This window comes from Amblyomma americanum, chromosome 11, assembly GCF_052857255.1.
Source record: "Amblyomma americanum isolate KBUSLIRL-KWMA chromosome 11, ASM5285725v1, whole genome shotgun sequence".
Classification (NCBI taxonomy): domain Eukaryota; kingdom Metazoa; phylum Arthropoda; class Arachnida; order Ixodida; family Ixodidae; genus Amblyomma; species Amblyomma americanum.
In genome coordinates this window covers 118,116,980-118,142,329 of record NC_135507.1, presented here as the reverse complement: position 1 = coordinate 118,142,329, position 25,350 = coordinate 118,116,980, and the positions used below count along the sequence as shown (strand labels likewise).

Below are 25,350 nucleotides of genomic sequence, written 5' to 3'. Positions count from 1 at the left end.
AGACATAACGTTCAGGTCGCATTCTCAACACCATGCAAACTGTCCAGGCTTTGCGACATGAATAACCGAGAAAAACAACCGGCTTGTACTGTGAAACATCAAAACAAGTTCACACATTGCAGAACTCCGGTTGTTTACCAGATTCCCTTACGCTGCGGGCTCATCTACATTGGCCAAACGGGTCGGTGTTTCAACGAGCGTGCCAGCGAGCACTGCCGTAATCTGCGCTATAATGAACGAAGCTTCCTAGTGGATCACTGCAAAGCTTGCAGGAATTTCCGCCCTGAGTTGGACAAAACTGTCTTCTTGAGGAGTGGAAAGGACAGATTCGAGAGAGATGTGGTGGAAGTCTATTATATCAGGAAAGAAGGGAGCAGATGCGCCAGCAAGCCATCCTTTACGCTTAGCGGCGATGAGTTAACTTTGTTAGAAGGATTTTTGCAGGTTTTTCGTTTTGTCGTGCACTCCATTCGATTCTTTCTAACGGTGCGCCGTTGCTTGCGCGGATTCCTGTTCGCATTTTATGCCCTTGACGCACCTCTTATTCACTTTTCCACTTTTTTCACTTTCTTCATGTTTCTTGTTGGTCATCGGATATCATTTACATGGCTGCTGGTTGACCGGTTCTGGTTAAAGGTTTTTGCACTCATCACGCCTTTGGCCTCTTTTTTTTACTTTTGGCGCAGCTTTGGTCTTAAATCTTCATTACACACTTTTTTGCAAGTTTCTTTTTGGTCATCTGGCATCACTCCTCATGCGGTTGTATAGTTTTCGGTTGTTAAGGGTTTGCGTGGTCATGATCGTTTGACTTTCATACTTCTGTAGAGCTGTTTGTTACATTTGTTTTCTAGTCGTTTGGGTTTTTCTTCCGGATGGCCATGATAAAATGTGTTACGTGGGTACTTATCCTGCTTCATGTATTAGATCTTTTTCAGTGATCTGTTGTACGGCGTCTGTTGGCTTCGTGAATTTGCGAATGCGTGATTGGACGGTTGTTACGGCTTACAAACAGGCAGGTTTTACGCGAAATAAATTTCAGCTGTAAGTTGGCGCTGCTCCTGTCGTGTCTCTTTTGTCCCCGTATTTCGCGCCGTTTTCTTTGTGAACGATGGCATGTGAGCGTTGTAGAGCGGTGTCTGCACGCATGCATGTACACAACATGACAACGACCTGCGCTGCCGCAGGAGCATTAAACCCTGCCGTTTTAGACAATAACAATAAAAACACTCAGCAGAGCCTTCAGCGGATGCAAAAACAAGCATTCAGGCGATCCATCCCTTGGCTCGAAGAGGGAGAGCTGAGCGGCTCTCCGCGATAAAGGCTGATCACGTTTTCACGCCTCAAGGGTTCAAGTTAGGGCTCTCATAAGTCCTTCGAAGCTTTGGCCAAACCATAGTGGCGTCTGCCCACTCTTTTACAACCGTATCAGCCGAAACACTGCCTGTCGGAAGCGAGCCATCAGGCGCAGCAGCCGTCGCATAAGGCGCACGCCGAGCCGTCAGGAGGCGTGTAATGGCGGCATGCTCACGTGATCAAAGATGGCAGCCCCCATGATGCGGCGCTGTAAATCCCGTGTAGGCGCCTCGACACAGAGTTCCGTGGCACCACAACGACATGGGTCCCGTGGCGCCATCCAGCTGCACTGCCAGTAACCAACTCTGAGCGCGGCAAAGAAAGCAGAGCGCACTGTCGATCACAAAGGAATGTCGGAAGTAGGACATGAAGTTGGGCGAGTCGGTTCATAGTTGATGCGAATAAACACTGCGCGAAGTCGACGGGACAAGGAGAGACACGAAGACGCGCACTCAGTGCGCAGAACCTCCAACTGATTTTATTTTTCGAAAGCAGGGCGCTTATAAAAGCGAACACCATGGCGAACAAAGCCGAATGTACCTTGTTCTTATTTGCGCGCTCGCTGTTCTTTTTTGCTCCGCATGTACCTTGTTCGCCATGCTGTTGGCTTTTATAAGCGCCCTGCTTTAGAAAAACAGAATCAGTTGGAAGTTCTGCGCATTGTGTGTGCGTCTTTGTGTCTCTCCTTGTACCGTCGACTTCGCGCAGTTTTTATTCGCATCGAATGACAGAAGACCTACTACTTGGGCTAGTTGGTATATCATTCTAACGCTTTAAAAAGCGCTACTGCAAGCAAGGAAAAGACACACGACGAAGCGAAGCGCATTGTCGCGTTTGTGTCCTTACCTTATCTGCTGCTAACACGAGTGTCGCTGTCAGTGTGAGCCGTCCTAGAATACATTACGCCTTTCCTGCAGGGCATTTCATGCTCACATCGCGTAGGACAGATGGTCGGAATGTTTCCTTTAAATTCGTGCTCAATACTTCTTCAAACAAACGTACAATAATAATACTGGTTTGGTGCACGTAGCAGAGCTCTGTCGACGTTTTAGAGCCGTTGTTTGAAAGCACCAGCCGCTTTAAGACGCTACCTCGCCCATCCTTTCACACTTGCGTCGGCCAAATGGCCCAACGCGAACAAAGCAGACAGAGGAAGCGGGCTTAAGACGCACGAACATTTTTCGCATGCGCGCACTCTCGCCCGATTAGCATCTCGCTTCGTCATACGCGCCGTACAGCCGTTGGTTCTGTGTTGGCGTGATACTATTAAATAGTTGGCTGGGTGCCCAGAGACTCCAAAAACTGCTAACTGAAACGCACGCTCCAAAAGGTTGGGAAAGGCATGACCTCCGTCGACTAGCAGCCGAAATTGAACACCCGATCACGGGAAGCAAATAGCAGCTCCCGCGCTCTGTCACCGGATTTGCAATGGAGCCACGGAAAGTTTTCATTTCCTCCCTAAAAGTAGAGCCAAATCGTTCAGCACCTGTTGTCGCATCCAAAATCCGCAGCTTTCTACTTCAGCGGCCGGCGCTGGAATAAATATCGCGGCCGTGCCAGCGTTGCGCCGACGATAGGGTCCTTTTCACATCACCGTAACTTTAATCTCAAGGTGCGACCAACGCTTCCACCCTCCAATTAAGAAAAAAACGCATTGAGCTTTGCTCGCTTTTTCTGCGACCGTCTGTGCTCGGCTAATCATCGCACCACGCTGGCTAATACGTTCAACAGGCGTTGAAACTGGCATTAAACCAAATAATGTAACCGTCTCTGATCTTCTCAGTTTTTGTCCGGGTAATTATAACGAAATTCTAGCGCCTGCCCAGAAACAGAAGATAGAGCAATATAAAGCATCACTGTTGCGTTTGCAGGCATGTGTTGCTTAACAAAGCGGGCGCTTCTTGCCTGCAACGGTGTGGGAACCCGTTGAAAACCTGCATTAAAAATTCACGTAGGTGCATGGAAATTTTGCGGAACCTTAATGCGGAACGAATGCGGCTTGTCGCCAGTTGTTAACACATTTCTTTCTGCAATTGTTTGTACAATTTTTTTCTCCAATTCTTTCTGTAATTCTTTACACATTTCTCTCTGCAATGCTTTACTGTTATTTAAGTTGCATTTTATTTTTGTTTTATTGGTATTTTTGGTTTTTGATTATTATGATTGTTGGATTTACATTCGTTTTTGTTTTTTTAATTCTATTTTAGCGTTTAATTTGTTTTTATTTTTGTTATTGTTGTTTATTTTTGTTTTTATTGTATTTCATGTTATTGTTGTTTTCTTTCTCGTTTGATTATCTTTATTTCGCGCTCTGCTGCGTCCCAAAGTCGTTCTGAATACCGACATGACCTCGAAGAACGGACGCACTAGGCCTTTCGCTCTAAAACAGTGGACGCGACTGATAAGCATGAGTTTGCGCCGTCGATTGAGCACTGCCGATGCCTGACGGCTCAGCATTTGCCATATGTCAACATATGGCGGAAGCTTGTTTCTGTCGTCTCGCGTACATCCTAGGAAGAGGTTGACCTCATCCCCGTGGTCCCTGCGCATGTGCGGCGTTGTATAGCGACGCGACTCGGCGCGTCGTCTGCTTCCAACGGTGCCGTGGCCCCAAAGGTGTTCGTGGTGCAGCGTGCGCTTCTACTTGAGAAACCAACAGATAGAGATTGGAGTCGTCAACGCCCACGGCGACACCAGCAGCACGGTGTAAGAATATATTTAAGTGATGGCACTGATCACCCGCAGCGGCGGAGAACGAGCACAGAGTACTTTCGCACTCTAATGCTAAAAGGAATGATGGCGCAGCATCAAGTAGCGAGGAGAGCAGGAGAGCACACACACGTCAAGCGCCAACTTACAAGTTTATAAAGCGAAAGCTTTACTAGGCTATGTCGACAAGGTCCTGTCCGCAGCAGTTGTGAAGAACTTAGAAGAGGTAGCGCCAAACGAATGATTGTAATCGAAGGAAGATGATGTGAGGATGCTGCGCAGAAAAAAATGTGTCAATAGAGTGATTAGTTAATTAGAGCCCAAAATGTCCAATAAGTGGGCGGAGCCAGGGCAAAGTGTGGCGCCAAATTTGAAAAATCGAATGTTTGGGTGGAGCCAAGGCGTAGCGCCAAATTTGAAAACGAAGCGTGGCGCCAAGTTCGAGAATTCAAAATGGGCAATTGATGGAACTTCAATAAGACAGACAATTAATTGTGGTAATCAGTTTATATCACTGCTTAATCAGGAAAACGGACAAGTGAAGCAGACAGAGGCAAAGAAAGAGAAACGAGGAGGCGTCATTCCTCCAGTGCGGGTCACCCCAGTCAACTCATGCGTTTTTGTTTGGCTTCCGCTACGCCGAATTTCTACAAAGCAACACGCCCTTCAAAGTAAAGAAAACCAAAACAGTGACGCACGTGGACACGAACTGCGAAGCAGCAAAAACATGCTAACGCGCATGGGAAACACCATGACGACCACACTAAGCTGAACCGCAGCACGTGGAATATCCCTGTCACAGATGGCAAACTGGACAACACGTGAGGCACAAGAAAGAGACGGGGCTGCCTTTCGTGACTGCCACCAGTGCAAGGAGCCTTCCTTTGGGCAGACCACAATTCTGCGTAAGTGTGCAGAAAAGACCACAAAGGAAATTGTTGAGGCTGGGGAAATGGCAAAGCTTAAAGAAAATTGCGTACGCCCTGTGTACGGTCAAGTGACAAAGGGCGTCATTCCTTGGGCATAATGGCACAGTAACCGTAATTGTTCCAAGGCTGCCCACTCACATGTTTACTAGTTAGAAGTGCCGTAATATTTTGTTTAGTTTGTGAAGTTTCTTCTTGTAGCATGTTGTTCGTCACCGCTATCAAGGAGGAGCCTTATGTATCGCCTATATTTTTATAAGTTTTTCTTGCGCACGCTTATGCGCTGTATTGCATAAATGAAGGCGCATTGCGTGGAAATAACTAGATGTACGGCGCTTTGTGATCTGTCAGTGTTGGTCTCTTTCTTGTGAGCCGGGATTCGTACGGTAAAAACATTAATGCCACGAGCGAAACAACCACGCACTGCCTATTTCCAGTTCAGCAGCAGTCGCCACGTAAGCGCATACAAACCACACCGCACGCACAGCAGCACGCAGTACGCGACCGGCATGCCTCCGCGAGTGGGAAACGGCGTGGCGAGGCGGCGTCCCCCCCCCCCCCCCCCCCCCCCTGAAAACGGAGGCGAGTGGACCTTTAGGCACCCTATCTCCGGCCGTGAACAATAGCGATAGCTGCTTTAAAGTTTGCGTGTACAGAAAATAGAAAATACGCTCTCTCCTGTCGGCCAGCATGCGTGGAATTTTAAAGGGCATTTTAAAGGCCCAGGTCATCCCATAGATCTCACGAGAAAGTGTAAATACACGGGTGTCCCAAGATTGCAAAACTGGGGAGTGGTACAGACACCGGAGTTTCGGCAGAAGGGAACAGTGAACACCACAAGGAAAGCGTGCACTTCCGCCGGTGCAGGCGGTGGGGCGCATCAGCCTGCGCCAGCAGTCTGTCTGGCGAAAGCTAAGAGGCCTCGGGTATTTTCATTTCTGCACACTTAATTTGCGGCTACGTTGTTCGCGACTGAAACTATTTATTCGTGGTACCCCTCCCCCCCCCAAAAAAAAACAATTTCTAGAACACTCTTTAGTGCATAACCCCTTAACGAAGAATTGTCACAAGTCGACTGTAATTATTTGTTACTTGACGAGTCCAGCCCGTCATGCATTTAGTGGCACTCTGCATCTTGTTTACAGTCAACAGGGCTCGTACAACGCAGTCTTTTGTTCGATCGACGGATGGCGGTACGAATACTGAGAGGCAATATTTGTGCAACTTAGAAAAAAAAAACTGCCGCGTCATGGGGGCGAGGGACACGATCCTCGATGGGCTCCTCTGGCAGAGAAATGTGAATTCGGTTCAGTTTAGCAGCCGATTCTTCCGAAAGTGTTTGGTAAAACTTTCTAGTGTTGTTATGCCGTCGTGTATGGTCGCAGCTAACGAACTGCGCTGTTCTCAATCTTTCAGGGCAGCCAGTATTTTCTCAACCAGATGCCCCTCCCGGTCGGCTCTTATGCCGTCTTTACACTACAATTCTACACTGGCACCGACAACACGTGAGCGCCGACCACTTTCTATGCCGTTAAACTTGCGGAGATGGTAAAAAAACTTCAAAGGGAGTCTGGAAAAACTGAGTTTCTTATCATACGAAGAGCCAGCCTGTGAAGCCTTGTGAAATCAGAGCTCGCGCTCCTACTTCAGTAGTTAGCATTGCCTGTTTTTCTTCTCAACGCTGGAAATGTTTTTTCTAAAGCACTATATTTACGGAAATCTTCTGTGGGGGTTACTATTGACCTACTGCAATATTACACTTGTAGAGTTTGCGGGACCAGTTGCAATTTTGATTCAATAATTTGAAAGAACTCTTAAGGGGAACGTTAGCCAGCAACTATGAGACCTTCTCATACCGCTAGCTGAGTTGCGACCAGGACCCACATCGCAGTTAATTCTGCAAGTATTTATCTCTCTAAATTCACAAAGTCCTTCAGTCTGTTTGTCCTGTGGTCGTGAAGCTGCCACGGGGGTTTGATCTGCGGGAAAGAGCTGCCGCTAGGACCGCAGCTGCCAATAGGGGGCAATGAAGCAGCACCGGGACTGAATGGTGATGGCATTGAAGTTAAGCTTAAAGCACTTTGCTGTGAATTCCTGATTAATCATATCCTTTTATCGAGAAAGTATAGGTCAAGCCTGCATGCCAGGAGTGCGGTACTGCCGACTCAGTGTTCCTTTTATGATAAAAAGTATGTCAGCGTGATGTCGCAGCGGCGCTGTTTAGTGGCGGCGGAAGAGCCTTCAGCTTTATTGTTGAATAACGTCAGCGAGTATTCGGTCTACTGGCATCAGCTCACTGTCCACGAAGCGGCAGTGCGTGTGTAATAAAATACGGCATCCAAAGCGGTAGTGGTGCCTCGATCGCCTTTCGCGACATCATTTGAAGGGGATGCGGTCGGGTAACATGCGCAGGGAATATAGTAATTTCAGAATGGTGTGATAGTAAACGTTTGCCCAGTTTGGCTATACAGGAAGGACTACGCACACAACTGTAGTACGTAGCCGACAAGTTTGGAAGTGCAGCGGTAACTACTTTCCCTGCATTTTATGCATAAGCATATATTTAGGGAGCATAAGGTTGGTGGAATCTGATTGAGCTGTCTCGAGCAACGCATAAATGTGAACCTTTGCCCACCAAAGCTAAAGGTCTTGCCTGTCGCATGAGGAAGCTTGGCGTGGCACTGCACTAGCTTTCAGAGGCGAACGCTTGCGACGAGGATGAGGCGCCCGGGTTTATATACAATTGGCATACGGTAATGAGCAGTGTTTTTATTAGAAACACGCCAAACGTGGCACTCGTCTAATAAGACCACTTCAAGTGTTCCCACTTGACGTCGATGATTTAAAATTCTCGAAATTGGAAATTGGGTCTTGGTTTTTGGTGAAAGGAAATGGCGCAGTATCTGTCTCGCATATCGATGGCCACCTGAACCACGCCGTAAGGGAAGGGATAAAGGAGGGAGTAAAAGAAGAAAGGAAGAAAGAGGTGCCGTAGTGGAGGGCTCAGGAATAATTTCGACCACCTGGGGATCTTTACCGTGCGCTGACATGGCACAACACACTGGCGCCTTATCGTTTCCACGAAACGCTGCCGCCGCGGTCGGGTTCTATAGATAAATTGCGACTCAGAATAAGGCAGTTCCCAACAGGCTTGCTTCTTCGCGCTTCCATAGCAGCAGCCGTGCTAGCCGCAAGTGACACCTTCTTTTCTGGCACTTCGTTGTGAAATTTTGGTCGCATGCTGTATATATCGCCTTTTGTAAACGTCTAACGTTTTCCACTGGCGACAGTGCAGCAGTCGCTTTCCCTGGGGCCTGCATCTCTGATTCCGTCGAATAAAGCACATTTTCAGGAATGAAAGAGCGCCGCTGAATTGCTCAAGTTTTCCAAAGATGACACATATCAGCATCCACATGTTCGGGCAGTCCAAATCTAAGATCGCCTGCGGAGGAGGGCCGCTGTAGTGCTGACGTTCCAGACGTTGCGTCGCAATGCAGACGTGTGCTTTCTGCTCGAGCATTGTATGGCATCACTCTTGGCACTTTTTAGAGAAAGTAACCGGGAAACAACTGGTAATTTGCTGGACAGGGCCTTCGCAAGAACTGGCACTTGGTTGAGATTTATTATTCTATAACACACACTGGCAATCTTATGTAAGAGGAAGAGCATGAGTTGACGAAATTTATATTATTGTAAACAGATAAAGCAAATTCATTCATTCATTCATTCATTCATTCATTTATTTACAGAGACCTGTAGAGCCCGACGAAGCCATTATTGCAGGGGGGGGACACACAAAAACTTCTAGTCGTTTGGCCGAAAGTACCACAGGATAGCAAAAATACAATGACACAACTAATAACGGATGAGGAAAAGCATGCACTGAAGGAGAACAACCGCGCTCCAAATGAAAAGACACGCGCAAGAGAACTGCGCGCCACGTCACACATCAGATAAGAATGCGCGGAATTGACTTTCAATGCAGCACTCTGTGATGCCGGCTGGCAGCTTGTTCCACTCATTGTGCAAAGGTGTGCAGACAAGGCTTTCAGAGCAAGGAGTTAAAAATAGCTCATGAATAGAAGTGATAGGTTACAAACCTTCAATCACACACAGCGAGAGTAGAAAAGATAGCTGTGAGCAGAAAACAAATGTTGGATGCCAGGGACATGGCATACGTAGAGAGATTAGCATGTGCGGAGAATGAGCACCATTTGTAGCTTTTTGGAAGGCGCGTACAGTTCATGAAATTGTTGAGAGCCTACAGCTACATTCATTCCTTTTCCAACACGCTTTCGACAGGAGCTGCAAAGGTATTGAATGACGAGCAGCCTTGGCTGAGCGAGTCTAGGGTATTCCATTCCCGAATGGTTGGAGGAAAGAATGAGTGTTTAAATCAGTTGGCCCGAAATATGTACACGTTTAATGTCTGCAAGTGCTTACCGCGCCTGGATCTGGTTTCTGTAACAGAGATACATTTAGGCGTATTAAGTAGCTGGTTCACAAATCTAATACATGCTAATTTTGCTCTCATCTGCAGGCTAAGCATACCAGCTCTATTGAGTAGGGCAGTATCGAATCAGTTTGCCTATGTTTATTTGAATTTAGTCTAATTTTTTCGTTTGCACTTTTTCTGTTTTGTCTGCGTGTTGCTAGGTAAAGGGAAACCTAACAGTACTGAAATGGTAGAACGTTCTTGCGGGCTAGCTGGTTCATTTCATTAAAAGGTGGGACTGCGCGAATGATTTCTCACTGTTTTTTTTTATTTTGCATGCATGCATAAATCGCCAATATGTGGCACACAGATGATGACTGATTCAATATTGTGTCTTTCTTTTAGCTGTCACTAAAAAGACAATTTCGCTCGCGTCAGAACCTCCCGATTGGTGCTATATATGTAGAAGACGTGACGATGAGTCGGAGTGCGCGCGCTAGGAGCACACACGCAAGAGACGATTTTGCTAGGCTCTGGAAGTCCGGGTTAGTGCTATCGCACCAGAAAAGGAGAACGCTGCTGTGTTGCAGGAAAAGCGAGGCTGGCTGAACCGTGTCCCGAACCAGTTCAGAGCAGTTCCTTTGAATCGTTCCTGTTCAGGCCCAGATCCAAGGTGGGGGGAAAAATGGCAGTGGCTTAACTTGCCTAACCCTGGAATTAAGCGAAAAGCAAGCACGCTTGCTAAGCCTCTGAGGCTCGTCCATGGCGCAGCTCCGTTGCAAGCTTTCGGCAGCCGTTCTATATATACCCACACGTCCACGTGGCTATCACGTGGTATCACATGGTCTTAGGACACCCCCATCGGATGTCATCACGTGGCTTCACATCACCCCATCGAATGTTCCTAAGGTAAAAGGTCAACCCAAAGATCACCCATTGCCAAAGGTAAACTCAATCAGAAGTCAAAGGTCAACTCAAGGTCATGGGTCAAGGTCAGGGGTCGAGGGTTCGACACAATAACAGTACCACATATGGTCATACATGGTTACCCTTGGTTGGGTTGAAGGTCGCTCAAGGTCATTCTCCGGCCTACGCGACGACTGCTTTACCTAGCGTAATTGCAGCTTTTCGCTTCAAATTGGCCGCAGCGTTCATTGGGTGAGCAACCTGTGGCGATCAACCATTAATTTAACCGCGACCTGGGGAGGGGTTTCAGCTTTCCATTTTGAAACAGCACAACAAAGACGGGACGTGGAAACTGAGGTGTAAAGACAAACATGCGCATACCAAATTCCCTTCTCGTGTGGCGCCACATATATTGGCCAAACAGGAAGATGCATCAACAAGCGACTCATGGAACATGAGAACACCAGAAAAAAAGACCCCCTGTCACACGTGGCGGTCCACTGCAGAAGGTGAAAATGCAAACACGAAAAAGAGTACGAAAAAAGAAAAACAGAAGGAGACCCTCTCACTAAAGGTGCATTCCGTTGCAAGAAATGCAAATGTACCCCCGACTATAAGAACACCAATATCGTGTTTCGCCATTGTGATAAGATGACGCGAGAAGTGTTTGAAGCTTTTCTTATACGTGAGAAAGGCGCAACGTGCATTAGTTGCCCATCGGTCGCCCTTTCCGAAGGGGAGATTGGATATCTGGCGTCACATGTGGCATGAGTTGACTATGGTGGCGATTAATCTTTCCTAACTCTGTATATATTTTGTGTTTTTTTCAATAAACCCACAGCGCATGTTTGTCTTTACACCTCAGTTTCCACGTCCCGTCTTTGTTGCGCTGTTTCAAAATGGATACGTACCAACTTGCCCAAATTTCTGCTTCACTCAAGGGTTTCAGCTTCAAGAAAATCCCTCGCCAATGACCCCCCCCCCCGCCATTAAAACTGCACGTGTACGGGAATCCAGTGCCCATTGTATCTCAGGTGAAGATTCTCGGCCTTCTTATTAACAACACACTCGATGCAACCGCCACTCTTCAGCTCTTGCAAAGACAGACCAAGTAGGTCACTGCACTAATCAGGTGCGTGGCAGATCGCAATCACAGGCTGTCTGAACGCGAGACCCTCATTAATCCTTAGCCGCATTACATACCACCTCCCATACCACGTACTTACTCAGCGCCAAACACAACAGGCAGACATCCTAGTACGCAAGGTTGTTGCCTCCGCCTTACGTCTTCCAAAGACGGTTAGCACGAAACGTCGCCTGGTCACTGGTACCCACAATGCCTTGATCGAATTAAAAGAGGCTCAACGGACCGACCGCCTGAGTCGCACAAAAACAGGACAATGCCTACTGCGACAGCTCCGTCTCAATCCACCGATTCCCACCCCAGGAAGTCCTACACCTTACATGATTTCTCTGCGCACGCAGGATCACATATACCAGAAGCCCCTACCAAGCAATATGAGCCCCAGCTTCCATCAGGGTAAGCGGCAGTCTCGAGCGAGCTATTACACCAAGACATGCAGCAACCGCTCCGATATCCTACATGTCGACGCAGCAGAAAATTGTAAAGTAGGATTTTTCCTGGCAGTCGCAGCCTGTGAAGCCGGCAGAGTGGGGCCGTCGAAACTATCCGAACTAATTCGCCTGCAGAGGCGGAAGGAGCCACAATCGCCCATGCGCTGGCCCACTCCATCACTGACAAAAACATAACCAAAATTTGCACAGATTCCCAGGCAGCATACCAACACTACCTAAAGGGCGTGGCGACGCTGGCCACACATCATATTCGTGCCACAGCCACCTCTCTCGACCAAACGGTTACTGTGTCTTGGATCCCTGGGCATGCCTCGATCCCCGGTAATGAGCGCGTCCATGCGCTGGCCCGAGAACTCTCCTCCCGGACCCCGGAAAATCATGCACCCAACCATGCGCAAGAGGCCACACCTGTCATTTCTACAAACCATGAAATCACCACATTCTATAAACTCAGCCCCATGAGATTGCCACCACTCCAAGGTACCGTATGTATGGATAGATGGATGGATACGGCTGAACCCTTTAAATCAGGCGGTGGCTCAAGCCACCTAGCTATGACAGTGTCGCCCTTATCCAGCTCCACATGGCGACAATTACAAACGGGCTGCTTTATTTCACCCTACTGTCTCTCACGTTTTCACCCGTTTCCTTCCTTATTGTAGCACCTGTGGTGTGCCCAAATCCACAATGTTCCACTTTTGGCAATGTCCTTGTCCACAGGCAGTACCCCCCCCCCCCCCCCTCCCCATCCCAAATCCCACTCATTCTTCCTGGGAGGCTGCTTTACGGACCGCTCAGCCCCTGGCCAGGATTGGCTGGTAGATCGGGCTTTATGTGAAAGCACAAGACCGTGGACTCCTGGACCAGTAGGGGACCACCCTGCAAGATTTTTTTTTTCGTATAATAAAAGCTGTTTCCATCCATCCAACCGCCACTTACCAGGATGGCAGAGTGGGTGCGTTGCCTATCCAGTGTGCGGAACGCACTCAACGTTGCAGACGCCAAGCCGCGTCTCCTTGCCCTGCTGAGGGTCATTGAAGGTGATTCTCCGGCCTGCACGACAACTGCTTTACCTAGCGTAGTGAAACTATTTTTTTTATTCGAATAGTGTGCCATGAGGCACTTAAGATCCGCGTTAAGGGTATGATGCAATAGCGCAGTGAGGTAATTCCCACATATGCAAAAGGTCATTCTCTACTTCATGCTCGTAGATACCTGGGAGTCCTCACACCCCACCTGGCGCAGTGGTGCAGCAGTTAAGCGATGCGCCACTGCCCTGCGATGGCAGATGTTCCCAGCGGCGGGCCTTGTGTGGCCCAGGTTGCTCTTACAGAGCGACCAATCATTAATTTTCCACCTGTCAGGGCGGACAGTCTGCTTACTATCCGGTTGGCAGGTTGTGATGACGTTACACGGTCATGTGACCTAGGTGGCCCACCTACCTCTTAGGTTGCTCTCTATGCAACACCTGCCAGAGACATGCTCGTGATTTTTCGCTCACTACGCCGACACGGACAACACCGGCACCGAATTTTCTGATGAACGGGGCCTTTAACGTTGTCGCGTTAATATAAGTTGGGTTCGGTTTTGGGTCCCGGAAAATATACGTGTTCCTTTCCGATTCCACATCGCAGCCGTGATATGTATTCTAGGAGAAAACCTCTCGCAAGTACGCGCGATCTGATGTTACGAGCAAATTTGAGTCTCCTTAGCCGCAACGGTTTGTTTTTATTTTATTTTTATGGCACAAGGGCATCTGTGGCCAAAGAGTGCCATGACACAGGGTTTTTTCTTATACTCAAAGTGGAGTCAAAGACCCATTTTCCAAGCATCATCATTATCAGGCTGACTACACCCACTGCAGGGCCGACCACCAGGCAGGGGAAAGCTTGTACCCATTGTATCATCGGTGGGTACCCGGCGGCAGCAGTGATCGAACCCCGCACCTTCCGCATACAAGGCGGATGCTCAAATTACTAGGCAACCACAGCGGTACATTATCCTCTGCATTCTTTACGCATTTTAATCATCATTATCAACCCAACTGCGTCCACTGCAAGAGAAGGGTCTCCCCCATATAGATTCATTACTCCCTCTCCGGTGCCAGCCGGGGCCATCTTATCCCGACAAACTTCACTTCATCCGCCCGCCTGACTCTCATATGCGCCCCTGCCCTGCTTTCTTTCTATTGTATTTTACTCCGCTACCTTAATAGAGCATCGCTTATCTTGACATCGCATTGCGTGCCTTACCCGTTTCTTTCTCTCAGAGCGCATTGTCACAACAGTTCATTTCTGCTCTGTTGCGAACGCCTTGTTGCTACTCCTCTACCTTTTGCTCCCTTCTACTTTGGTTTCGCGAACTTTCAAACTTCCTTCCACCCTGGGAGCAGATTTCTTCATTTAGCTGTGTTTATTATTTCAGGTTCAAAATCCAACTGACCTCAGAAAAGGGGCCCGTGTCACACACTTACAGGGAGATCAGCTTGAAGAGTGACGCAGTGTTCACCGTGTTTGTGCGCAACGTACCGAGTGGATGGTTGATTCACTGCAGCTTCGATAAGACAGCTCAGCTGATGCCTCGCGGGGAAGACTCCGACCTTTTGGCGCCTGTGTTCCCAAATGCCACGATTAGAAAAGTTTGTTGCGTGAGTATTACTTGGCGGCAAGGCTGGAATACAGCGCTAAAACCCACCCAGTTCAGCGTGTGTTAACCCAAATATCCTTATACTGAAATATGTCTTCATACAGCAGAGTTTTTAAACAAAAAAGAAATGTGTCCGATGAACCAGGGATGCAGGAACAGTGGTGACTTAGTCAATAATGATCGAGAAGCCCGATTTCTACCGAATGCTCCAATGTATTTCAGTATAAATTATAAATATTTTCAGTGCATCCTGTCTCCGAGTCGTGGATAGCACTGCCAGTCACAAACAGGAGAGATTTATATGTCAGCACAGAGCAAACAAAAAATAATAAGAGCAGACGAAGGATAGCTGACTGGGCTTTGCCTTCCACTTGAGTGGGGGGGGGGGGGCAGCATCCTTATCATAATTACCATGAAAGTTTGCCTTTTATGTAAAGTACAATTATGCAATTGATTTTTAAAAGCTCAAATAGAATATGATTTATACGAAGTGTTGTAGTTTAAATGCGCTCTTTGTTATCAGCCTGATGCCAAAATATTAATAAATTATTAGAAATATTTACTGAACTGCATCACCGAAGATGCACTTTGTGCGGTGATTTGTTTATAACCCTTGCGCAGTGAAAATAAATTTGTTAAGAAACATACGAATGGAGGTACAAAATCGGCTCGCTGATCATTTAGGAAAGCAAATAAAATAAATTTAGACATAGTATAAATGCCAGTAAAAATAGCAACATCGCACACCTCTACTCCTTCGGAATAACCTGATACAAAGTTTATTACAATTGCCCAAAGCGAACCACACAAAAAATCGGTAATGTAGAGGCTGAATTTGTAAAATCACGGATGGAGATAAAAAGGCCAAGTGTGTGCTCACTTATTGAGTTGCGGGAAATCGTGTCAAAGGAACACGGCAGTAGTGTTTGCTGCGCTGCTTTGACGTCATCTTAAAACGAAAGAGCACGAAACGAGCTTTCAAATATCAGCAAAATGGCCGTGGTTGAAAAGCTCTTTCGAAATTGCAACAGCATGAAGTATACATTATTTTGAAGCGACTATCAAAATATTCATTTTTTTTTTTACTTCGGGATCGTTTTAAGCCTGCATAATTTCTGGAGATATAGTTTGAAGTAATATTTAGTAAGGAAAGCTGTTCGTCTAAAGATCGACTCTTTCTCGATTTTTTTTATCTCAAGACGCACATCATTTAGTCAAAATGTTCATGAAAAATATAACGCATACACAGGGCCTTTAAAATCATCTTTTGAAAATTTCTGGGCACAATTTAAGCACTGAGCAGTATACGGTGGCTGTTTTTTCAGGTTGGTTAGACACATAAGCTCCACCTTAAGGTTGGTTGTTTTATGGGGGTTTAACGTCCCAAGCGACTCAGGCTATGAGAGACGCCATAGTGAAGGGCTGCGGGAATTTCGACCACTAACGTGCACTGACATCGCACAGCACACGGGCCTCTAGAACTTCGCGTCCATCGAAGTTCAACCGCCGCGGCCGGGATCGAATCCGCCTTAAGGGTATGACACGATAGCCTAGTGGGTTAGGCTTTCCATTCTGAGCACCTTGGCACCTTTGAGCGCATTTTTCATTTTTTCAACTGTTTCGATTAAATGATTGATCAATTACACATTCCAACTTGTATTAATTAGCATCATCAAGCATTGGCTTTTCATTCTGAGAATTCTGAGCCTTTGAACATCCCTTTTTCTAATTTTTTCATTTTTATTTCCTTTAAGTAATAAACTAATTACAACGATTTCATTAACTCGTCATCGCCTATCACACACCAATCATTCACTAGAACCACAAATTGCCATGATACGATTTTTTTTTTACGCAGCCCCCTATTATTTCCGACACGCGGTGCCACCTACTACTACGACAACGGCTTTTCGACCGAACGAACGAGCTGTGTACGCTGTCGCGTAATAGCCGTGCAACAATTGAGAATACCATTGACGCCGACAATCTAATAATTACAGGAATAAAAAATTATTCACTGCAGCTCGCGCACACATTTGTATTAGAAACTTGAAGGTGGTTCTACGGAGTAGAATTTTCTTACGATCCTCGTGTCTGAACCATCCACGTCGAAATTTAAACTCAGTCCGCACAATTATGCCTATTGGCATAACGGGGATCACCTCTAGTGCGATGCAGCAGCTGTGTACTGCGTTTCTCTTCTTCAGCCGGAGACAAAAGAAGAGCTTTCTCATTCTGCTTGACGACGTCGTGAGCAGACACAGCGCATGTAACAGCTGCGTCACACCGGGCAGATGTTCCACGCCGATCCCTGCTGTCTTGCGTGCAGAAAGACGCGTATTGAGCCTAATGTTTAGCGGCGAATAACCTGAGAACACAACAGTAGTAGGAGAATTTTATACGCGGTTTTGTCGAAAGTTTTTTTGTTCTAGCAACACTGCGAATTAGCCCTACGACACTTCGTGTTTAAACGAAATCTCACGTGTCACCAGCACGGCCCCTTATCAAACGCTGCGCAGAATGCTTGGCTTTTTGCGATGCCTTATCACAACCAGCACGACGCACGTCGTCTGCATCAGCGCCTTTTCAATCGCTCCTCTACAGGCGGTGTCTGCACCGGCGCGAACCTTTCCGGAAGCCGCGCCATTGGTACCGGAACTGCTTTGGAGCTAATATCATTCAACGTTTTTAGATAAGGGCAGTTGGAAAACTGCGGCGGCGCGTCAGGGAGCAGAGCGGAGCCAAAATGGTTGCCCCCAAAATGGTTGCCGCCTAGGCGGTGGCGCCGCGGTCGTTTTGGAATAGGCGCATCGTCTGCTACTTCCAGATTAAGGACCGTCAGCAGACGGTGACTCGCGCACGTACAGAAACATATTTATAATGGATACAAACGTAAGTTGCGCCTTCATCTCTTTTGTAATAATGAAACAAGACGGCTTAGTAAGTAGTGTTTATAACCATAACCTTAACCGCCCACGTTGAAGACGCACTTGCAAACAGCTTATCCCATGCGTATTAGACGCATTCAAGAAGTAAAGCTACCGCGCTCTCAGTATCCATCACTTATAGAAAATGCCTCAACCACCAGGAGGATTACATTCTCGACACATTAAACCAGAAAGTGGCTGAAGAAAAAATTAAAAGTGCGTATACCGCAAGAACAAAGAGAGGAAAAGCATTTAGTGTCTTTGTAAGCTTTATTCATATTTTTTATATTTATATTTCAACGGGGGCAGTCTGTTTCCTCTTGCGTATCAACTCGAGTTTTAATTTTCAGGTGGCACTTGCTACCAATAGCTCCCTGATTATTTCCGCTCTGCCATACATCCCAACCGAATCATCTCGACTTGCCCATTGGCTAGCGCCTTGCCAAGGATGTGGGACTAGGGAGACACGAGAGGAGGGGATGCGGTGCCAGAAGACGTGCGAGGTCCTTCCCGTGCTGCCTGTGGTAGCGCTTCAAGTGCATTTGTTGAAAGGCGGCGGGCTGAAGCAGGCGATTGCCGGAGACCGATTTATTTATCTGCATGTATTTCAGGACAATGTTCTGGCACAAACAGGAAGGGGCTGATATGAGCATGCAGAAAAAGAGCACACAACGCGAGAAGTGAACACACAAGAAGCAACGCAATTCAAGAAAGAAGATTAAATATTCTGACAATAGAGTTCATTGAGGCATGAAAACGCAGCAACACATCTCGCGCATGACAAGAATGAAATTGCATGATAAAACTCTTTTGCAAGGTGATAGGGTGACAGGATGATTAGATCTAAAAATGCTAGGGGACAAATAATTCTATCTGTGACTGTGCGTGGAAAAAAACTATTTAAATGAGTGGTGTATACGTAATTGAATGAGTTAGTGATTCCTTATTAGTAATTCGTGATTGGTGAGGTATCCACTTGAGAGTGACCATGACCGGGCGTAGCGAGAAGAGGGCATCGTCGATGTCGTCCCAGAGGCCAAGCGGGGTGGTGCGATTTTGTATGCAGTGGAGAGGTGACTGAGAGCTTCTATGGTGGAGAGAGTGCAGTGAAAGTGTGTGCGCGTGTGTGTGTGTGTGTGCAGCGCACGATGCGGGGGATCTCAAGTGCGGTGATGTTACAAGGATCGCGGAAAGGCCCACATGTCTGAATGATGTGCAGTCTACAGCTCTGTAGAGCCGTGCCACAGAAAAAAAAAAAATCGTAACCTTGATTCAGCTTCTCCGTCACTGGAACAGAGCCTGTGCCAGTAAAATTTGTATGTCTCTGACCCTTCACTCGAGTAAAAGCATTCTGTGTGAAACTGGGTGTCTGCTGTAATATTCCGGCTCCTCCGCAAAACATAACAGCGCTAAAATTCTCAACACAAGACAACGCCACAAAACATAATGTTGCCGAATCGCACATAGCGAATAAAAGAAGCTCCCAGTGAAGATACTACGGCACATTTTCCACCCTCCATGTCTTAAAACGACTCAATAAGAGCCAAAGAAAGGAACTGTTTTGCTATTAGAGATGGCCAGTGCGCTTCTCACCTACGTCGTGCAACGAAACCCGTCTGAAAGCAAGGATGCAAAAAGTGGAAGCTCGAAGTGAGGTTTTCCCAAGCTGTCCACGGGAAGAGTAGCGGTGTCGGTCGGACGTTGAATTCAAGGGCTAACATTAGGGAAAATTTTGGCGCAAAATGAGGAACGTGAGCTTAGCACCGAGACGAAGGTGACATGGCCAGCGTAAGAGAGCTAGCGCTGCGTGGACGAGAATTGCTCTTTTCCTTTCTGATGCCTTCTCCCTTTTTTTTCACCAGGTATGCGGACTAAGAACCTGATTGAGAAGCACCTATACCAATGAACTGTATTTAATAAACTTCTTGTGGTGTGTACATCTACAATGTACTCAGAAAACTGAATGTTTCATTTTTTTTGTCGAAAGTGTTTGTAATAGTCACATTTTATCCCGTTGTCGAGGAAATGCGTAGCGCATTCAACTGGGCGACTCATAGATTGCCGAAGCCGCACACTGGTCTTGAAGAAGCTCCGTCATCAACCATGTTTTTATGACGTATTGCAATCGGCGATTGCATATACTCTGCGTTTATGAGCTCTAGCCGTATAAAAGGTGTGACAAGAGACATCTACATTTCTAGCAGTGGCAATTAAAAATTCAGTCAAAGGGTCTGAAAACTCATAACGGGGCATTGCTCCCGCGAAGGGCCTGCACGCATGTACGGTGAACTTGTAAGGTGAACAGGAACTAACGATTGCCTTTCCTCTGCCAGCGGAATCCTCTACTTCGGTCATTCAAAGACACCGGCATGATGTCTCATGTTGCCTCAAGCACACTCGGCAGTGAATATTTGCTTCCCTCATCTGTCGGCAACATTAAAGCAGTAAAGCGGATACTGTTGTCGCGAAGCATACGCGCAAAACTTCACTGTCACGTCCACTCCCCACTTATCCACTCGGCATTCACGTCCACACCCAACCACTCCAACCCACACACATCCACTCACTCACACTCGCACCCACTCACTCACACTCATGGCCACCCGGACTCATATTCACTCACTCTTACTCACACTCATAGCCACTCACTCACACTCATGGCCACCCCCACTCATAGCCACTCACTCACACTCATGGCCAACCCCCCTCACAACCACTCACTCACTCACACTCACAGACGAGAGTGTGAGTGAGGCAGTACGAGTGCACTCATGAGTGAGTGTGCCGACCTATGCTTTCAGGTCAGCAGCTGAGGGGCACAACAACTCAACCACCGAGGCAGCTAGAACTAATATGCAATGCTTGTATTTTTCTTGTTTGCTCCATTAGGGAATGAAACTGATTTCAGGTCAGCAACAGCAAGTGTGCTAAGCCTATAAATATATATTCTTTTAGGGTCTTCAAGCTAGTCAGGGTAATCATTGAACACAGGCATTATTCTGTAAATTATGCTTCAGTGGCATATTCAAGTAACAGGGAAAAACCCTTCACTACCTGCTACTAAAGATGTCAACAACATAGAAGAAACCATCTCACCTGAAATTGAATGGCTGTTAATATCCGCATGCAGAGAACCTCTTTAGATGTGAGCACGACTCCTCTGCTTGCTAGTTAATCACCAACAAACACTCAAATTTTGCATTTCATAATTTTTGCTTTATATATTTAGGTCGTGAGCATGGTTCCATGCCCACATAGTATACATACATTGTGCATGTCACCGACGCAACTGTAATGAAGTGTAAAAGCTTCTTCCCTCATTCCCTAAAACCATGGTACGGAGCACAGCGCAAGCTGCACCGGGATTGCTTGCATCACAACTTGTGGCACTGCCAAAGTTCGACCCACAAGGCTGTGCTGCCCCCATTGCCACCTTGCCCTTCCACGATGATGCCCTGGCCACATTCGGTCCTGGTGGTCACTGTACAAGGAAGACGGGTGCTGTTTCCGCCGCACCACTGTCCAATCACATGGGTGCATAGTCAATCTGCACGTACAGCTGCTTCACACCAGCCTGTAAAAAGAAAGAACAAGGAAGCCCACATTACTAATGCATTACCATTAAAAGGGTCTGTGCAAGCGAAAATGGTGACCGCTGACTGCCAGTAGCCAGAGGCAAACTGCCCACCTGGCTAAGAACTTAGTGCCCTACCTAGGATATCATGAACCTAAGTATGCCACCTCGGATATAGAGAAGTTTTGTGTCTGGGCCTCGGACGTAACGAACTTAGTAAGCTATATCGAACCCAAGTATGCCACCACGGATATAACACACTTTCTTTTTAAACCTCGGAATAACAAACTTTCGTGTGTTAGGTCAGATATAACAAACTTAAATATGCCGCCTTGAATATAACAAACTTTTGTGCCGGGACCTCGGATATAATTAACTTCAGTTTTTCAATCTCAGATATAACTAGAGGTTGGACTTTTCTGTTTTTATGCTTTGAAAATTCAGAAGACTTTTTTATTTTTTAATGCAAGATTTGGTTTTTTTCAGTGAATATTATTTCTAATGAATGAAATACTGACTTTTTTCGGTGATTTACTGTAGCAATTCTGTGCAGTCAAAAGTCACTTACTCTATCTTGGCCTTTTTACCACTACTTAGCAAGTAAATGGTAGCCCTTGGAGCTATGCTTGAAGAAAATGAGCTGGCCAGCAGACAACAGTGGAGTGGCAGTTTACTTCGGAGAACTAGATAGGCTGACAAGTTATCGTTGGGTTGTCATGTGGGCAGGGCATCCCATGGTCTCCATGTTGGTGGCAGCAATGTAACTGCCGCTCAATCGTTGTGTTAGCCAAAACATACTTCGTGATGCCCACGTGTGGTTTCGTGTCAGTGTCCTGCATGCAGTTAACCTACTTAATCAACTAACTGCTCTGAGCAGGTGATGATAGTGAACAAACAGTGCTTAGCCAGAAGTTGACAAGGAGCTGATGCTTCTCAGTATGCAGAGGTGAGTCAGCTAGCGGAGCAATACTTCAAATCACACAACTACGCCGTTTATCCAACAACACCATCGTCACATCATCCCCTGCCTTCACTACTTGGTTCATTTTCAACTCAGACTAAATGTAACTTGCATTCAACAGCCAGCTAGCTCTGCCTTGCATTCCAAGAATACTGACCTTTTTACAATTGAATTTTGAAAACTGAATTCAGAGCACTTTTAACGCATTTTTTTGGTTCAAACTGAATTGCCCAATCCCTTGATATAACAAATGTTTAGCTACTAACGCATTCAAACGATACACCGAGGATCGCATAAGAGTTTTTTCTTATTTTTAGGGGTGCGCGAATATTGAAATTTTCGAATACGAATCGAATACGAATATCAAGAAAAAATGGCTTCGAATATCGAATCGAATATCTGTTCAGTTCAAAAAAAAAATTAAGAAAATGATAAATAAGCAAATGTTGTTGCCATTATTTTTTTCAAAATAGTGTATGGTGTTTGCAACTAAAATAAACAAAACTAGACTGCTTCAGTGTCGTATAAAAAAACATGTGCACAGAAATGTATACTACTGATGAGACAGCATAACAGTACCCAAAACCAAAACCAGTTGTTGGCCAAGTTGGTTATGGATAACTGGATAACAGTATCCAAACTGTAATGAGGCCATGCAAAACAAAATCCATAAAATGACGAGACTGGCAACAAAAATTAGCACGATGACTAGTAAAACCTCATTCAAACCTCATTCAAGGGACCGGAAGAAATACCCACTTTATCCGAAGGCCTAGGCTTATAAACTTCCCCAGGCCCCCCAGAAAAAAAAAACCCTGCCGAAAATGCTCAGATGCAGTAAGGCCTTATCAGGCAGCTCCATCGCGCTAACACCTGTAAGTGTGTGATGAGCCGCCCGTTTTGGAGAACAACACGAATGGAAGCAAGGGGACGGGGAACACACACTGGCGTCGAAACAGCGAGATGACTTCCAAAAAGAAAAAATAAATCACTTGGGATGCGCCAGTCAGTGTCCAAAAGCCGTACAGAGCTGGAATTGGACTACCGGCGAATGCGCGGGCCGACAGTTGCAGTTGCCGCAGGGCAGCGGCAAAGCTCAAAAAACCAAAACTACGTGGCCCGGCTATTTTTTGACCTAGTGATAGGGGCCTTCCGATCGTTGTCACACCTGTCGTTACGCCCACTAAAGAAGTGCGCGGGTTACAATGCACCATGCAATAGGCGGGATTTTTACAGGATTGCTTGCCCTATTGTGAAAACTCTACACGCCCCTTCAGGAGGCCTCTGGCGAAATTCCGCAAGTAAGCTTTTCCACATAGCGTAGGTTACAAAACGGGATGGCGGAGGTCACGCTCGGAGAGTTATGAAGGCGACAGGATGCACTCTTCGGATTTTGGCATTGAATGTGGAACGTATTACGGAAGGATTAAAAAAAAGCGCGATTTCGCGTTGCGATTGTTCGAAGCGAGCTGTCGGCCATCTTGATCGCAGCACGGGTGATATGCGGGAAAGCCCACTTGCGAAATTTCGCATGAGCTCAAGCCTAGAGGCGTTTGAATGCGATCGGACTGCGTGATAAACGATGAAAAAGGAAGGGAATAGGACCTCTGTACTGTTTTCCTGGAATTTTTAACTGGATCATCGTCTGATTTGCCCAAATACTGTGGTTTTGTCACGGTCGAATTTATGAAACTCTGTGCAGTATACGATCGCTGATGAGTATCAATTTCTCGAATACAAATACAAATTGAATATCAAAAATATTCGATTCGTATTCGAAATTTCGAATATTTGCACACCCCTACTTATTTTACTTATCGTATTTACTCGCGTATAACCCGCACCAAAAACATGTTTATAAAGTGGGGGTGAGGGTCATCTGCCAATTTTTTCTTTGGGTGGAGGATCGGCTTCACGGCAATGCGCCGCAGCCTCCCCTGTGTAGTCCGCTATACCCATTGTCACCGACGCTAGTCAAGCCGATGCGGGACCAACGAAAGGCATATATCCAAATCCACATTCACAGTCTGTTTATTCTTCGCCACACCATTGCCCACGTTTTCTTCAGCCAGTGTTGAGCCTAGTGCCTTGCTGGCACGCTGGTCGATGCTCGTACCGGATTCCTTCCCAGGCCACTGCACTGATGCAAATACCTGGAAGCATGACATCCATGCTACAGCCACTCGACGTGTGCCTGAACAAGCTGTTCAAGGCACACGTGAAGCGGCTATATGCCCAGTGGATGGCCGACAACCTTTATGCCCTCACACCGACGGGACGCGTGCGAACGTGCGATGTTCCATTGCTGTGCCAGTGGATCGTGGATGCGTGGAAAGCGATACTGGTCGACTTGGTGCATAAAAGCTTTAAAAAATGTGTCATCAGTAACAGCTTGAATGGTTCCGAAGACAACTACGTATTTCAGAGTGGTGATGAAGCCTCGGATGGAAGCAGTGACAGCGGCGACGAGTGAGAATCGAATAACCAGTGATGTTGTGGTGGTCGTTTGAATAACTGTTCTGGAAACAAAATGATCACTGAGTGTGCAGTTGTATCTTTCTAGTGCTAATTTTTTTTTTTTTTCATGTAAACATGCAGCTTATAGGCGAGGTTTTTTTTCGTGGAGTCGAAGGTTAGGGGTGCGGGTTATACACGAGTAAATACAGTATTTACTCTGCATACAAGCCAACCTGGCAAGATCAAAAATCGGGAAATTTCAATCACTTGCTGACTGTGGAGAGGGGAAGGCAGTGTCCAACCTTTATGCAGTTTGCAAAGTGTTCTTTTGCAGGGACATGGCCGTGGCAGATTTTGCTTGCTTCAAAAATTTGTCAGAGTAGCTTTGCTCAAATCATGGTCCAGACTGGTGGCAGTAGATTTACCAGCAGCAGATTTTCGAGGGTTGCGCTGCACATTGAAGAGCGGAATTCGGTTCTGGTTTTCCCCACTGTGCTAAAAATACTCTTCCACTGCGTGTTGCTATGTGGTGTCACAAGTACATCAAGCACCAGCTTTGCAACTCGATGAAGCATCGGCTTTCCGTCTCCCCAACTTTGGTCCACTGCACCATCACACCTTTCTTCATTCAGAATGCGCTCTGGAAATCTGTCCTTGCAGCAGGACAAATTCAGCTTCGAGAGCATCCAAAGCATCCTCAGTCGATTCACTAGATTCTTGAGGCAGCAGCTGAAGGAAAGCCTGAATGAAGAAACGAAGACTCGAGAAGGATGCCCCTTAGAGAGAGTTCAGGTTGGCAACTTCAGCATGTTTCAGAGTTGCATTCTCAAGAGGGAATTTGTACCTGAAGTAGTACTAAA

General features: G+C 46.6%; 2 protein-coding genes across 2 annotated transcripts in view; one reads left to right on the top strand and one right to left on the bottom strand.

The window, feature by feature from the left end:
* The window catches only part of LOC144109966 (uncharacterized), a 120,050-nt gene extending 99,871 nt beyond the window's left edge, over positions 1-20,179 (top strand). Inside the window, exons 7-9 of the mRNA XM_077642769.1 lie at positions 6,405-6,493; positions 14,350-14,572; positions 19,361-20,179. Of these exons, the coding sequence (XP_077498895.1) occupies positions 6,405-6,493; positions 14,350-14,572; positions 19,361-19,381 (333 nt within the window). The 3' untranslated portion in view covers positions 19,382-20,179. The remainder of the gene's footprint in view (positions 1-6,404; positions 6,494-14,349; positions 14,573-19,360) is intronic.
* A 513-nt stretch (positions 20,180-20,692) lies between these two features.
* The window catches only part of ZnT86D (solute carrier family 30 member 7), a 50,522-nt gene continuing 45,864 nt past the window's right edge, over positions 20,693-25,350 (bottom strand). Inside the window, exon 11 of the mRNA XM_077644304.1 lies at positions 20,693-21,072. Coding sequence (XP_077500430.1) covers positions 21,025-21,072 — 48 coding nt within the window. The 3' untranslated portion in view covers positions 20,693-21,024. The remainder of the gene's footprint in view (positions 21,073-25,350) is intronic.